Source organism: Excalfactoria chinensis, chromosome 2, assembly GCF_039878825.1.
Source record: "Excalfactoria chinensis isolate bCotChi1 chromosome 2, bCotChi1.hap2, whole genome shotgun sequence".
Taxonomy (NCBI): domain Eukaryota; kingdom Metazoa; phylum Chordata; class Aves; order Galliformes; family Phasianidae; genus Excalfactoria; species Excalfactoria chinensis.
The window spans coordinates 96,767,357-96,784,946 of NC_092826.1; the positions used below are offsets into that span (position 1 = coordinate 96,767,357).

The window sequence follows — 17,590 nt, forward strand, 5'->3', positions numbered from 1 at the left end:
CCTTCCAGGTTCATTTGGTGTCTGAATAGTATATGACATTTCCTCACTGCCTTTCTGTGTATACCTGCAGTGATACTCCAATTAACACAGAGGCTGGAAAGAAACACATGAGTTTGTTCTAATTATCTGAAACACCTCCACGTAATGCTGAGTTCAAAATTCAGCTTCAATTATAATCCGCTGTGGTATTAAAATCAAGTTTAACATGGTTACGTAAGAGCAGAAACGTGACATCCATTAGAAACATGAGAACAACTTCCATCTTTTTCTTTTTTATTTAACCACATATAAGTACATGTCAACAGTTGGCATAAATCTCATAAAAATACAGTACCTTTTTGTGCTGTAACACTAGTCACAATGCTTATATAAATATTTTTTTTTCTCCGTCCTTGAATTCAATTAACATTTTAAAAATCAACTTTCCCAAAAGCCCCCCTTTTTTTCTTTTTCTTTTTTTTTTTTTTTATATTTTCCTTATATAAATTTTTTCCAAAATCTATTCTGTAAAAGTTAAAAAGCGAATGTATTTTCAGCCATTCTCCCTCACGCTCTTAATAAGACAGGTTTTAAAAAAATAAGAAGTCTTAGAATACTGATTAGCTGTTACACTAAAACTTAATCATAGGTTCCCATTTAATTACTCCTTTTATACATGTGAGAGATGCTACTCCTATAGCATCTAATGTTACCAGATGCTATTAGGGCTGTAAAAGACCAGCCATGTCAATAGACTGATGCTGGAACAAAAAAAAAAAAAGGAAAGCAATAATGAACAATATACAGAGAAACATGAGACTTCAGAAGTCTTAAACTGCAGAATCACCATTACTGTGATACTTCCCATGGCAATAAAGATACAGAAGTTCTACATTGGCTAAAGAACTGACGGGTGTACTAGCTATCTTGGGAAGTGAATTCTCTAAGTCCTTTATTAGCTATAATGTTGGTGTGACACCAAGATGACAGGAAAACTGAAGAACCACACACCACTCTTTGACTATACTCATATCACAGTTGGGTTAAATTAGATTTTTCTTCAATATTGATGATAAAAATCCAGGCAGGATCTAATAAAGGGGGGAAGAAAATAGAGCATAAACTTCGAAAGTCATTTCTTATCAAGTTAGGCGCTGAAGGTCTAGTTAAGGCAGTGAAGAATTTGTTTTAGTATCTTTCTAAGGCTATTAAACAGATTTTTTTTTTCCTGAATAAAGCATTTTCCCTTAAAAAATTCCATTTATATTATGCCAGCTTATTCTGTGTGCATAAGAATGCTAAAAATCCTTAGACACCAAAAAGCTAAACTATTGCTTGCTGCAAATATTACCCTTATTAGTCTTCATTTTTAATATCAATAAGGTTCCAAGAACATGCACCTAAATAATAAAGTTTCAAGTCCACCTACAAACTTTTTCATTTCAAAAGCAAGCTTAAAAGCATGTGTTAAGTGATCCAAAATGACCAATGTTCTTAATTCTCTCAAAGAAAAAGTGAACTTCTCTCTGACACGACTAGTGGAACTATGCAACTTTAAAGAGAATTTATACTAAGTACCACCTCGTCCAGAAGGACGATGGTAGCAAAAGGAACATGAGAAATGTGATGCCAGATGCGATAGCACCATTCCTTTGTCTTAAGCTGCTAGCACCAAAGCTTTAAGAAAACTTGCTTTGCTAAAACATTCTGACAGTCCCATTTCACAATATCATTGGTTTTGAGAATAAAGGTACTTTCCATAGCTACTTTTAACTCCTTTTGGATCAGTGTTAAATAAGATGTGCAAACATATAATCATTTGCATAGCAAATCTTGAGGGACTGACCCTGAAATAGAAATCCAAACTGCAAGGTTTAAGATATTTCTATAATCAGAATTCACTTAAAATGGTAAAAAATAAAATACACGCTTTTCCATTTTAAGTCTTGTAAAAAAATGTATTTCTCTTTTAGAATCCTTATAGTAAGTAGTTTAAAAAGTTGAAAGACCGATGCTTCACTACACTGAAATGTTATTCATTTGGAATCTTCAAGACTCTGTAATTGCTGTTTTCAAATACTGTGATGAAATATGGCCTGGAATCCTGGCTCATCAGGGTACATAAAGGAATTCGGCCACTATGAGCAGGATCTTCCACATCCCAAATTTCAGGCATACTGCAACCAGGCCTAGAAAACATTTAAATAGAAGAAGAGAAACGAAGAAATGTCATTAGGAAACACAAACAAGCAAAAATAAGCATTGCTGACTTTGATATTTTAAACTTGTCTATGAATATTTGACTGTGCCTTCTATTTGAAGTTATGTTTGTACTAGAAATTCTTCTCAGATTACCAAGTCAACAAATATACTAGCAATTCATTACATTTGGTTGCTTTTGTGGTTACATAATAACAGTGAATTTCGGGGGAGCAGTACATATGTTGAAAGAACTCCTACTATGTAATATGTATTACCAGAGACCTTCAAAGCTTTCTACAAAATGGAGGGTGTTTTACATCTCTGCTTATTTTTTTTCTTTCTTTCTTTTTTAATTAAGGCACATAACCAATATAAATTCTCTGTAGTTATCTTTCGATGTCAATGCTGCTATAAGCTTCCTACCTTGGCAAACATAATACCAAAGAAATAAAATAGATTGATTTCATTTTATTCCACGTGAAAATAAATTCAAGTTATCTAAATGATATCCTAAGGGCTCAAAAAGAAAAATTAAGAAGAACAGCATGGCTTTTTCTTATAGTCTAAATGTGACAAAGTTTGCAGTGACCACTAACAGTCATAAAATCCTGGTTCTCAAATCATCTTCTGCTCTGCACCTTGTAATCATTCTGGGCTTTTATTATACATTTGGGTCTGTTCTTGCCATCACAGAATGATTATTTGTTTCCTTTGTGATCTGTTCTAGTTCACAGTGAAGTTTAAAAATGCATAAAACAGCTTTTCAGGTGCACGTGAAGACCACAAAGTTACCAAAGTTGATCATACTTCTCCAGCTAAGAGAAAGCTGGGGAAAAATGTATTATGGGCACTTTTAATAAAGCATAGATTAACATTTCAAAGCTACTACCTGATCTGAATCTCATAATACATATTTGGATGGCATATAATTCCTGTGAGAAAGGCAGAGATTACTCACTTCTTTCTGCTTACGCACAGCGACTCTTCTAGAATGTAGTAATTCACTCCTAATTTTATTAATTCTTTTTTCACTTCTTTTGCAGGTTTTCGACTGTACATGGAATACACTATTTTCGTTCTGGCCCTTCAACAAGAGAAATATCATAACATTTAACTAACAATATAGCAGTAAAACATACTCTTTAATTTTAGGTCGCACAAAAAGGCTTTTTATTTCATAAACAGGCTAAAAAAATTCTTGATTAAAAAAAATTTGCTTCGATGCAATGATTTCCTCGCAAAAGCAATGAATCCAAAAACATTGTACAGAGCCCTCACAAAAGCAATGCATTTGAAGTGTAACATTCAAGGCTACATACAAAGACACTGAAACAAAATCTGATATTTACCTTAATCCTGCATCTTCATAATGCGGATGGTTTACAATGGGACGAAGTGCAGACAATTTAACACTTGCCATTGTAGGCATTGCTCCTGCAAATACTGCATCTGAAAAACAGAGTGAAAGGCATGTTTGAGATCACGATTGAAGCAGTAACACCAGAGAACTACTCTTCAAACTAAAATAGCAATCCTATACAAAAGTGTGAAGAGGGAAAGTACTCACTCCTTCCGAAAAAGCCTTATACAGCACCCACACTATATGCACAAAACCATTTTCTCTTTTTAATTTTAAAACCTTCATGTCAATATAAGTATTTAAGACAATTAAACACCTCAGATCAGAGTTTTAATATATTTTGTTTATCTTGGATTAGTAGTAGAATATATTAATTACAAGAATATTGGATATATTTTTTTTTTGGTCATTTCTCACTCCATTGTTAAATAAGCAATAAAATGTTAGACTTCCTTGGATTGGCTGCAATTTCTTGCTTTTAAATTTTTAGTCTTATGACACTTCTCTTTCATAAAAGAACAGAAGCAACCACAATACAGGTACTTTGAATTATTCTCTAGCAAAATAATGAGCATGGACCCACATAGAGAACCAGAGTCACATAAGCAAAAAACTCCTTTAATTGGACTTTGCAAAACCAGTCCTGCTGTAGAAGCACTGCACCAGCAAGTAGCACCTCTAGACTGGTGGGCTGAAGTCTAACAAAGCTATTTTTTTTGTGGGTTTTTTTCTCCCCGCCTCTATTTGAGACAACTTCTATATGAAAATCACATGACTAAACCACTGTTTTTGGATAGTCCCAAGGCAAGTAGCAAAAATTCTGCAGATATTCATAGTAAGTCCTATGGCTGCATCTCACATTAAGCAGCAAACAACATATATTACTAAATAGTTTACCTTGTCTAGTATTGACTTGTATCCACTCTAGAAGTTCTTCCTGTGGCAAATTGCTAAATTCTCCCATGATGCTCCACTGAGTCTTAAGATTTGCTGACCCTTCTAATGCCATCAGTACTAAAATAGCAAAGACCAACGTTTTGGGCTGGATTTTACAGAAGAGCCATCCAAACAACTGAAATACAAGAATCGATTGTTTTCTTGAGAACAATCTAGTAATAATGTATGCAGCACAACTCATTTTTATTTATCCATAAGCAAATTAATATACATTAGAGTAGAAGACACCTCTTCTCCTATTGCTTCTCAACTGCACTTTGGTGAAACCTCACAAGAAGTATTCACATGTACTGAATGTTGTGCATTTATCTTCAATCCTACAAAAATGAAGCTTGATACAAGTACAGCCTTTTAAAGTTCTAGTCAAAATGTCAATTTCTGCAAGGAAAATTCAATAATATTAACTGTACTCATACGGTATTTTCTCTTTTACTTGCATCTATAAGCAAAACCAGTGTCACAAACTTCTGAAAAATATAAACCAAAAAGCAGAATTTAGGCTCATCAAGTTAACATTAGTTAATTTATATCCTATTCTTCCCTTCCTTGAGTTGAAAAGGCTAGCCCTTGCATTTTTCCCTACAGATTGTTCACTGTAGGCTTTAAGCAATACTCAGACATGAAAGCATAAGCTGTTTTTAGCTACTCCTAGAAGATTTCAAAAACATCAAATATTCACTCAACAAACATATATCACTCCATCTACCTTTACCCACTTTGTATTATTAAAATATGAAGTGATGAAGTCTCACAGTAAGTTTATTACTTGACTATACCAATGAACATGTAAATTTTTTGTTGATTTTTTTTTTCCATATCTAAATTAGTCCTAAACTACTTTAAATCATTTTGATCTTCCAAGCCACCTCTCCAAAAATGTACTGTTTACTACTCTCATTCTCAAATACTTGCTAAATACTCTAACAAGATTAGCACTATCCAGGGAAACTTAATATATCACAAATGCCTCATTGCAGCATAGGTCTGGATGGATGAAGCAATATGAATTAATTTATGTCATTCTATGTGAGCGATCTTCCTCTTTCACCAACAGTTGCAAAAATCTCAGGTCAAGAATAAGATAGGACTTGAGTTCAATGGCTTTTCAAACCAAAGAAAACTGCACTCCTATCACGCTCTTGTAAAACATCAGTAATGTTAGTAGTATCTGAATTTATCACTGTTACGTTTGTACAAAGAGGCCAGGATGCTGTTCCTCGCATTATTCTTTTTATTCTATATTTATGTCATTTTATCTATTTATTTATGCCAAATAGACACATTAAGTTTTTAAGTCTCTGCAACTATTTTTCTTCGCTTTCAGAATTTCACTTAGGATAGAAGAATTCCCACTAACAGAAGAGAAAATGAATGCATGCAAACAGAAACATTTTTATTGCCAATCGGGTCCCTCAAGCTACAACACTGGAGAATACACAGGCTCACGCAAAGACCTGGAAGAATAAAACAAAAAACTCCTCACATTTTGATTATTTCTTGTATCTTTTGCTTCTTTTTACATGCTGACTGTTCATACGTTCAAACACAGCTCATTATGTCTATAGCCTCAAAATGAACTAGAGATCCCAATGCATTGCTGCAGGTAAACTTCCACAGTCTTATGGTCTTTTAGAGGAGAGGATAGGGCTGACCTTAATTATAATGAGATAAATTAAGTTTGGTTAGTTTATACTTTTTGCACCTTTAAAGACAAAGCATTGCTCATCAACATCTAAAACTTCACATAATGATAAATGTAACAGGCATTAATCATTCAGACACAAGTCCCATCTTCCCCTGTTCATTTCCCTCTATTGCAGTACTTCTGAAATGATAATGCACAGTCAAATGTTTCAACCTCAAAAAACTACAACAACTCCTCAATGGTCAGTAGGGCAGGGAAATAAAGGATTTAAAAATCAATTTAAAAAAAAAAATAAACTAAAACCATTTAATATTTTCCAGACTAGGTTTTTTTTTTTAGTCCTAACAGCTTTATGCAACCAGGATGTTAACGTTTCTCCCTCATAATCAACACACTCATGTTTGGAAGATGCTGGAAGATTACCAGTGGCTCCCCATTAAAGAAGCCGCACATCTGTCACACCAGAAAGAATCTATCTCATCTTTTACAGGTATCAATCAGCACAAATGTAGGGAACATACTGAAGAAGCAAAACAACCCTCACAGACAGCAATACTGAGGAGGTATTTTTAGTTTAATTAACTTATTCACCTAAACTGCAGCACTCCTGAACATGGGTATGGACTTCTGAGGCTCAAGATAGGACCACGATTACAGGTCTTATTATACACAGTAGACTGTCATTTACTTTCCTCTCTATGAAAAAAATTGCAGCAATCTAAAGCCTCACATTTCCCAGCATTCAATACCTATATTTTTTTTTCAACCTAACACTGACTTTAGGATGCTGAAAAGAAAGAAAAAAGACAAGATCACTGGACATGAGGCATGTGGTCCAAAAGGATGGCTCCCCAGAACATCTGGATTGGTAGGTTTCTGAGAATCTTAGTGACACTTTACAGCTGTAGGGATCAACAACTGAATGACTAAGGGCCAAACTGCAGTTGGAATTAGAATATCTCACCTTGCACTCCTGTTCTCTCCCATTTCTGTTTTTAAACACTATCCTTTCTACTAATAGATTAGATTAAAGTCAGTGGCATGCGCTGAACTCTAGAAAACCGAAACAACCTGAAAACAAAATTGTGGTGAAATACTCTGAATGCATCCTTCCAAAACTTCCACGGTGACAATGCAAGACATGCAATAAAACCCAGAACCTAACTGATTACTAGAAGCACCAGATTTCATTAGCTGGCGTGATGACCTTTATTATGGTATTAAACAAAAATCTACAATCCAGGACGAATTACTGTAGTGTAATTACAGAATCATGGAATCATAAGAGTTGGAAGGGACCTTGGGAGATCATCTAGACCAGCTCCCATGATAAAACAGGCTCCCTACAGTAGGTCACAAATTACTCAGATACTTTAAAAAAAGAAAAAATTAATCAAAAGAAAACTTTTACTAATATGCAGTAACAATTAACTTGTGGTACAGAAAAAGCAGAGGAGGAAACAAACTGTTAGAAGACTGAGAAATGAAACTAAACTTCACACGTTAGAACTTTTTCTGTAAGAGTTTTCAATAATAACAAGGCAGAAGAGCCCATCAATTTTGTTCTAGGAAAAGACACTGATAAAACAAGGATAATTAAGAACAAATTAATTTTGTACTGAAGCCATTTATAAAGTAGACACTATCTAGGAATCACTTCAGAAGAAAATGACATTTTTCCTTTTCTGTTTTTCTGACTTTTAAAAGGAAGCTTCAAATTCCTTATTAACATAGTAACTGTCTTCCTCAGCCACTGCTAGACTGCCCATCCTGTCACTTCTCTCCTTCCCTTTCATCTGTATTTTGCCCATAATGTTTCTCAGCATCCATAGTGCTCATCTCCCTAATCCGTTCTCTTATTAAGTTCAGCTCAGTATTAGTCATCACCTTTCACTCTCTCATGAGGGATACTTACTTTGTATGACGTGAATAGCACTTTCCATAGAAGAAAATGACTGAGGTTGAAAGGAAGCTCTGAGGATTACTTAGTCTAAATTAGCTGCACAAGCAGGACGATCTAAATCATTTTGCTGAGGGCCACATCTAGGCTACTTCTGAATAACTCCAAGGATGGAAATTCCACAGCCTATCTGGGCATTCTCTGCCAGAGCTCAGTTACCCTTCAAGTGAAAAAGTGTTTGTCTGCCATGAGACAGAGCCTCCTGTGTTTCTGTTTTTGCCCGCTGCCTCTTGTATTCTAACTGGGCACCACTAAAATGAACAGCTTCATTCTCTTTGTACCCTCAGTACACACACACACACTTACTGATAAGATTCCCCTTATAACCTATTCTTCTCCAGGCAAGACAGTCCCAGCTCTCTTAGGCTTGCCTTTTAGATGGATATTCTAGTTCCTTTATCATCTTAATAGCCCTCTATGGCTTCAGCAGTGCTAAGTATAGGGGACTACTTCCCTTGACCTGCTAGCAATTCTCCTCTTAATGCATCCCAGGATACCATCAGCTTTCTTTGCAGCAAGGACACATTCCTGGCTCATGTTCAACTTGGCCTCTACCAGAATCCCACATCCCTTTCTGCCAAGCTCCCAGGAACATACTGGTGCTTGGGATTGTTCTCTCTTAGGTACAGGAGTTTGCACTTGCTTTTGTTAAGCTGCATGAAGTTCACATGAAGGTCCCTTTGGATTGCAGCACATGCATCTGGTACACCAGCCGCCCTTCCCAGTTTTGTAACATCAGCAAATTCTGCCTTTATACCACACCTTTAAGGAAGATGTTGAAGGGGACAAGACCAACACTGACACTGAGGTTTATCACCAGCTACTACACTCCAATCAAACTTCTTATCATGAATCATGAGATCTGGGACCCAGCCATGTAGCCAGATATCCATCCACCTTCCAAATGATCACTTAACTGTTGTTGTAAATGCGAAACTTATAAAGATACTATTTAAATAGAGACGAATCAAACTCACATCTCAAAAATAGCGATGCTGAAATACTGAAAGTCAATTCTAAGAAACTTAAATCTTAAAAAAAGAAAAAAAAAAAAAAAAAGAAGAAGAACATTTTGTGATATAAGTATTTTGGGTTAGAAAAGTTGCAACTGAGCTAGACATGTGACTTTTTGATTTTTAAGACTGAGATGTCTGCAAGAAGTAAGACGACGTAAAACTGCATCTTTAAAAACCATTTATACACATGGAGCTGTAAGCTCAAAAGGGCCATTAAAGTATTGTGTAAACTAACTCAAACACTGCTTGAATAAAATCGTAGCTGGTCAAAATAGTTTCAAGAGCGCGTAAGTGAGCAAGTAAAATAAAATCTACAGAATACCTCTTTATGCTCATGCTTAATACAACGCATTAATTTGTATAATAATGCAGTTGGATAAATTTAAATGTATTTGGAGAGAAGGGAGAACAAAATATCCATAATCATATTTTTAGACCGGCAATTTAGTGTAACTGTGATACTCAGATTCAGCAATTACTCATAGAAATGTTTTTTAGAATAAAAATCTAGGTACTAGCATAAATACTGTGATAGATACCAAACTACACAAAGACCTTACCTGCTTGGAACACACCAAAGAAGCCATAACACATAGATGTGGTGTCAAAAATAATTTTAGTCTCATGATTAAAATCGCTAGGACACCGTATGCCAGCAGCTGCAATGCATGGTATACCACCTGCACAAAATAAACAAATAAATACATACATACATAAAAACTACACACAGAAGCATAATATTTACATACTTTTGGCTTGTCTCAAATCAAGAACTTCACTTTCAGTACAGCTTAAACGACAGTTTTATTTGGAAGAGTCCAGGTGAAAGTAAAGACCTTCACATTTCAGAGGTTAAGAAGCAGGACAGAGAAACATTAGAAATGAGGAATTGGAGGAACGGCTGGCTACCAAGTCTTTGAAACCTAGTGTCCTGGTTTCAGCTGGGAGAGAGATGATTTTCTATACAGTGTCTGACATGATGCTATGTTTTCAGTTTAGGAAAAAAACAACATTGATAACACAACAATGCCTTAGCTGCTGCTGAGCAGTGCTGCACGGAGCCAAGAACATTTCAGTTTCTCAGCTTCTTGTACTGCCATACCAGCTGGTAGGGATGGAAGAAGGGGCAAGAGGGCAAAAGGAGTTGGGGAGACAGAACCAAAACAGCTGACCTGATCTGGCCAAAGGGATAATCCACATCATATGACACAATGCAAAAAAAACCAAAACCCTATAAAACTGAAGGGAGTTGTCCAGTGGAGTAACTGCTGCTTGAGGACTGGCTGGGCATCAGTTGGCAAGTGGTCAACCTATGAGTTCTATCCTTTTTTTCATGTTTTCTCTCTGATCCCACACAGAGGTGGGGAGTCAGTGAAAGGTTTCATGTTGCTGAGCTGCCTGTTGCCTTAAAACCACAATGTAGTGAAGCAATAAGAGGTGAAGTTTCTTATGTAATCCCTTTACAGAAGTGAAGAGACCTTGCAAATACTTTGTTCTGAGGCCTAAACTAATTAAATATGAAAAGGAAGAGGCAGACACAATCATCTCTGCTACTCACACTACTAAAGGCAATTTGCTTTAGTATTCTCGAAGTTAAAAAGCAGAGGTGTCACTCAATACTAATTCTACATTGCCTGTGGAAGTGCTTCAGAAAACACAGAATTGTGGAAAATGCGTAGAAGCATTTTTACAATCAGTGCTTTAATTTGATTATAATATTCAACTGGCATGACTTTTCCTTCATAGCACAAGCCACAATAAACTGCTGTTAAAAGTTTTGCTGACTTTCCTTGCTGACTTAAGTGAAAATAAAGAAATCCATTAGAAAGCTGCCATTCGACTGCAATCCTTGGGTAATTTTATTAAAAGACCAACATCACTTATTATTATTATTATGGTATCTTTAAAAAAATTAATATTTAAAGAAAAAATATTCATCAGACACAAGATTATAGGATGAAAACTATTTTGCTATCTCAGTCTACATAAAGAAAGTTGAAGGCCCAGCATGATTTCAGTGCTTTTCCATAGTGACCTAGCTTAAGCCTCAAAGCTTCTTATCTTGCACTGCCATCCCACCATTGGTGACCAACTGGACAAAAGTTAAGACAAGAAAACAAAAAACTGCAAACAACTAGTTTAAAATAAACCACATGTCAGCATCGGTATTAGAATTCAGCTTGCAAATGGTTGAGTATTCGTATTAACTTATGAATAAAATTATGCAGGGAAAAAAAAAAAAAAAAACAACATAAAAAACTTACCTCACCCTGGATAAAACGTTCCTCTCTGAAAATTAAAACAAAAAAAAAAAATCATGTGATTTGTTTATAACATACAGAAGCCATTTTTACTTTATAAGCATCTATAGTTGTTTTAAACTAATTTAGTAAGCACGTCCTGTACATTTACAAGAGAAGCTCTGAAAGTAATGCCTCCTGTTTTATTTTGTTGGCCCGTGACATCAGAGGCAGATGTTTGTAGAATGACAGTAGAGGTTAAACTTTCCACCAGTATTCCATTCTATCTTGTTGCCACATGACAGATGGAAGCAGAGAGGCAGTCTGACCAAATGGCACCTGACATGGAAGTGTGGATGAAGCAAAGGTGTGCCATTGAATTCCTTCATGTGGAAACAATGGTATCCACTGACATTCATTGACTCTCGCTGAACATTTATGGAGACCAAACAGTGGATGTGAGCACAGTGAGGGGTGGGTGGTGTTTCAGCAGTGGCAGCAGCAACAGTGGGTTACCTCTGTAGGTGCAGATTTTTATTAGTGTGGCTTGCAGGCTCTTCTTCATCTCTGGTGAAAACGTATAGCTAATAGTGGTAATTATTTTGAAAAATAGGGTTCTGTAGCAGAGAATTTGCTTCATCAAATAGTATCATCATGCTCTTTGTTGTAGTTACCATGAAAATAAATCAGAGGCATTACTTCCAGCATGACGTACACGGGTTTCTGTCTTTATGACAAGCTTTGAAATATTCTGCAAATCATTACCTATCATCCATCCCACGTCTAAATGGAAATCTGAAAATCAATTTTACTACTTTTTTCAATACATTCATGAATTATTTTGTACTTGGAAAAGCTTATTTGGAGAATGAAATCTTGGTAATGTAGAAGAGATAAAGCAATGATACCAAAAAAGTCAGTTACTCGTTTATTCAGATACTATATAGATTTTTTATTTATTTCTAAAAACGCCGAAACCAAACTTGAGCACAGAGAAAATTACATATACTTGTTTTTAGCTGTGAAGGCAGGATGGTAAAACCTGCTCACATCTGTGGAAATTTTGATAAAAGCCATTAAGATTCTGGAGAGCAGACATGACTGAAATGATTGAGTGAATAAAATAAATGCAATACTTAAAAAAAGAAAAAAAAAAATAGAGTGAGCAAGAAGACATGTCCGTTAGGGAAATGGCAGTATTCCACTGGCCAAATTCACCCCTTTTTAGTGCAAGCGATGCCAAATGCCTGTAATAGACAGAGCATGTAATTCAGACGTTTAGAAGATAAAATAAATGCAGCTGAGATCCCTTCCTAAAAATGAAACTTGTGTAACCTGGAAAATAAATAACAACAGTGGGGAGGAAACAGCTTGCATTCACAATTTACATGCCTATTAACTTTTCTCCTACAAGTAAATACTGGTTTAGAAGCAGGGCAGAAAAACAAATGATGAAATAGAATATTTGGTAGGATGTCTAAAACTAAGTTCAGCAGCTTAAGTTAGACATTGTGTAAAAATATCAGGAACAGTACATCCAAGACATTCAGTTAGTGAACTACACATAATCTGTGTTTTTCATTTTTGATGGACAATGTAAAATTTATTTAGTTATTTATCATGTATCAAATCAGATGAACTTCCAGCAGGCAGACCAGCTTCACATTCACAAAGTACACATAGCATTTACCTTTCACACTGTCTTGTCTGGGAAAAGGTCCACCTAAGAGATTTAACTGCCTGAAGAAAACAGAACCAACAAATAAATAAATACGTTTTCAAAACCATAAGAAAGCATTTCCAACATTTGCTAAATTAAATTGCACCTGAGTAGTCTCATTTTCAGACAATGCTACAATAAAACATACAATGTTTCAGCTAAAAATTCCTTTTGAGGATATTTAATTAGCTGGGCAGTCAATGATTATCCCATCTGTTTTTGTGTAAACTGTAAATTATTTTCACACAAACTATACACAATCAATGTTACCAAAACAGTTGTAAACTTTAGTTTCAGTGCTCACCAGCTAAGTGGCATAGATTTTTTTTCTGGTGTTTAACAGTAACTTATTTCCCAAAGCTCCAGTCCTGAGTCAGTAACTATGCAAAGGAAATTCTGAATTGCATTCAAGTATTTTTGAGAAATTCTGCTTTATTACCTCAAAATAGTAATCCCTTAAAAGCAAAGAAAAAATATTTAAGGGAGATGTGATTCTGCAAGTCAATCACTTACCCTTATGACAATTACCACAAAAACCACCAGAACAACAGGTAGCAGTAGAGTCTTTATGTATCGTATTGGAGTCTACAACAGAAATAAACTGAATTAGTTGCTTTCAATTCATCTAGGGTTATTCTCATTGTCATTTTAAAGAAAATATGATATAATAGCAACAGTTCTTCCTTAACTGAAACAAATTTAAACATACAACAAGAACAAAGAAAGTTTAAAGAAACTCAAATTTCAAATCCAACCAGCAATCCCACTAGAGGTCCTCATACAAGGGTCATTTGAATATTATCACCCTTTCTTTGGCAAGCTACTCAAAGACTAGAAGCAGGCTGTATCTCAAAATAATTTGAATACTCTGAGTATCCTATAAATATTCTCCTATAAATATTCTGAATGCATAGCTAGACACTGGTGAACCACAGAAGTCTTCTAGCAGAACATTAAGAAGCTTTGATGTTCATCCATAACCTAAATCCACCACATCTTCGTAGCTCTCATCATATCTTCCCTCAGTCACATAAAATCTTAAATGTGCAGAACTGTGACCCTTCACTTATCTGTGAACAAATGCTTCTTTTTAAGCAAAGGAAGAATTTTTCTTAGACGTGAAATTAAAACATTTATTTTTAGTTCAGATCAAAGCATTAAAATAATTTAAATTTAGCTGAAGTTCATTAAGTGCCTCTGACTTGACCAGTAACCACACATGGAACTTGAAAAAGTCTTATGATGGCAGTTATGGCTCACAGACGTTTTAAGTTATGAACTGAGATAAGCAAGAAAGTTCTCTTTTCTTTCCATTATCATCTAATTTGATCAAATTACCTCTTTTTCCATGAAGTCAAACTCTGCAGCACAGGTGTACATTAATGTATCAAAATCCTTGTAGCCAATAAATTTAGCTTTTAATATATTACCTATATGAGCCTGGTAGGAAAAACAGGAAAAAAAAAATGCAGTAAGCAAAAAAGTGACTGTTCTCTGCTACCAAGTAGTTTAAATGTATATGAGAAATATGTTTAATTAAAACAAAAGTTTAAACCACTTACAATATTGTTATGAATGGACTTAAGTAGATTAAATGACATATTTGATTGCAACAGATTGGACAAAAGAAAAAGCAGAAAGTGGAAGAGGTGATACCACTGCAGCTGAGTTCAAAAAAGGATAGTTTACATACTCGTGTTTTAAGATGCGAGTGTCCCACAATATTGCCCCTAAGTATGCAGCACCAGCATAGATTTTAAAATAGAAGGATTAGTAGAATTCTATAATAGAAGGACTTAAGTGCAGTTAGGAGTTCTAGTTACAAGCATTTCAGAGCTGTCTTAAAAATTAGATTCAGAGGAAAGTGAACTAAAAAACAGCGTAAATAAAACAAAAAAGTAGATAGAAGATATCCAAAATAAACAGATCTCAGTGAAGCCATATTTTAAAATTAACACGATATATATATTTTTTAACTAAACAGTAAAGACACCTGTCTTCTCACAAAAAGGGCATAACACCTTGAAGTCATTTTTTGTCATGAATAAAACATAAAATACGCAATCCCTACTCCATTTCTGCCAAAGAAATCTCAAAATTTCAGAAAATATATCCAGACGCTGAAAGTATTAAGACAGCATATTTTTGAAAGACACAATCAGATACTCAGATAAGAGAAGAGGACTTACATCATCGGCTACTCCAAATGCTAAAGATGTTAGGTATTTCAAGGTGACTGTCCCAACTAACCAGGCACATCCTTCAATGATCTTAAAAAGACATTCAGAATGAAATAAACTTCTGCAAACTTTTAAATAAAATCTTACTCTTTAAGAAAGCTTATTAAATTTAGGAGTTAGTTAAAAGCTCTCCTGAGTTATCACCCCAATCTACAGTTTTTTGTCTAACCAATTACACTTCCCAGATTAGAGAATACTGGAGTTTGTTGTTTTTCTTTTAAATCCTACTACAGCCTCTCTCCTATTAACAGGGCATATTGCTCTGCTAATCCAAACCTTTGAAGGAATCTGTCTTATAGTACCCCTTCTAAATAATCTCAAGAGAAACCTTCAAAGAAATATAGAAGAACTACATACAATCGCTATTTTTAGTTACATATCACTTTTATGTCTGTAACAGAAAAAAAGAAATTCTAGGCCATTTAGTTTTATTTCACTCCTTTTAAGACTGTCTCAACTTAATAGGAAAACTTGGCTCAGCATCTTGTATCTGACAGGGATCAACAGCAGATGCTTTCAGAGAGGACATAATAAAGAGATACAAGCTTATCTTTAACCTAATGTAACCAAGGTTGCATTCAATCATCACATTTAAGGGCTGCATTTGAACATAAATACCTGAGAAGTACCTAATCTTTTTCTGACTGCTTCTGTTTGTTTTTTTGTTTCGTTTTTCACTTCCACGGTATAAAAAATAAACTTACCATTGCTAACATAAAGGGCACAACATAAAATGTAACTATAAACTCATCCTACTCACTAGCTTTGTCATATTTACCTCAGCCTTACGAGATGCAGAATTCTAACCCATTTAAAAAAAATCTCTACTTAGCAATTCTTTATTAATAGTTATCACCATAATCTATTATAATTTAACTGTGGTACATTTTGGAGAAGACCACATTTTCCTAAGCTCGGTAAGTAATTATGTAGATACTGCTTGATGTTACCAACCTTATTCTAAAACGATGTCAGTATAGGACACATTTTTTAATGACTCTGTAAAGCAGTATCTTAAATGTTATCTTTGCAAGTACTGTTACTTCTTTTAAGCACCTCTTCTAAATTGTCTTTTGGTTTAAAGAGGTTTCTTCATACTGATCTTAGGTATTGCAAACAGATTTAAGTTGGTAGTATAAAATTAAATGTGCTGCCATTTGAAGGCTGTTTCAATTTTGTGAAATAAATGTATACTTATACATCTTATCTTCCTTCAGTAATTTAAAATGAATTTCTGGAAATAGGGACAATTTACTTGAAAAAGAGCAGTCGATCTGTATTTCTCGATTTTCAGCTGCTAGCAAATAAACAAGATGTTATCCCCCTATTTCGCTAAGACAAAACAGTAAGGCATAGTTCTTTTTCTGAAATTAAAAATGTATGAAATTTCTTACCAACAGACACACTTGACTCCTGTTCCTGTTAAAGACTCGTGGGCTCAGTTCAAGAATTCCCTAAAAATAAAATGAACGCGCAACTTCAGTTAAAATACAGCAACAACAAAATGTTCCAGCAAAATAAAATAATCATCAAGGATATGAACTGTCTATGTTATCATGCAACCATTTATTCAAAACAAACTCACAAAACCACGTACCAGAATACAGAATCAACACAACCTGAAATATGGATGAATACACAGTACTGCGGATTTCACTCTGCAGTGGCAAAACCTACCAAAATAAAACCTTATACTGAGGTTATACGTATGATTCATGAAAGACTGCTCTTCTTTTTAATAACCAAAAGTCTGCGTTACACAGCTCTACGTTTCCTTAAATCAAAGCCAATGCTAAAGAGATTTCTGAAGGAATTAATACAAAGAATATAAACAGGAAAATATTATCTGTAGATTCTGTTTATCACTGTTTCTCATTTTACAAAATGCAGAAAACTCACTTTAAGCTCACTTGATGAACAGTGTAATTAAGAAAAACATAATTTAAGTGCTTCTAGAAATCCAGTCCATATGTGCCATAGATTGAGACCACTATATGCAGTAAAGTAACAGACAAACAATAAACGTTTGTTTCCCCAAGAAACAGACAAGAGACTCAATGTAACTGTAGTTCAGATATAATTACAAAAGTTGCTACAAGCAACTTGAACACATTTCTAACAACCCAACTTTATTACAGCAACTACCAATAGTGAAGGTAAGCTTCATCTTAGCACAGCTGAGAAATTGCCATTAAATGGCAAACACCGAGCTACATATTTTTCCAGGAGAGGCAAAAAGACTGAGGAACTGAGATTTTTTGTAGCATGCCA

The 17,590-nt window shown here is 34.8% G+C and overlaps 1 protein-coding gene across 1 annotated transcript in view; it reads right to left on the bottom strand.

Moving 5' to 3' along the window:
• Positions 1–279: 279 nt before the first annotated feature.
• The window catches only part of DPY19L1 (dpy-19 like C-mannosyltransferase 1), a 45,031-nt gene continuing 27,720 nt past the window's right edge, over positions 280–17,590 (bottom strand). Inside the window, exons 13-23 of the mRNA XM_072330191.1 lie at positions 16,714–16,773; positions 15,269–15,349; positions 14,418–14,519; positions 13,593–13,664; positions 13,050–13,099; positions 11,384–11,408; positions 9,680–9,799; positions 4,439–4,613; positions 3,531–3,630; positions 3,140–3,265; positions 280–2,168 (exon numbers count right to left, since the gene is read on the bottom strand). Of these exons, the coding sequence (XP_072186292.1) occupies positions 2,012–2,168; positions 3,140–3,265; positions 3,531–3,630; positions 4,439–4,613; positions 9,680–9,799; positions 11,384–11,408; positions 13,050–13,099; positions 13,593–13,664; positions 14,418–14,519; positions 15,269–15,349; positions 16,714–16,773 (1,068 nt within the window). The 3' untranslated portion in view covers positions 280–2,011. The remainder of the gene's footprint in view (positions 2,169–3,139; positions 3,266–3,530; positions 3,631–4,438; positions 4,614–9,679; positions 9,800–11,383; positions 11,409–13,049; positions 13,100–13,592; positions 13,665–14,417; positions 14,520–15,268; positions 15,350–16,713; positions 16,774–17,590) is intronic.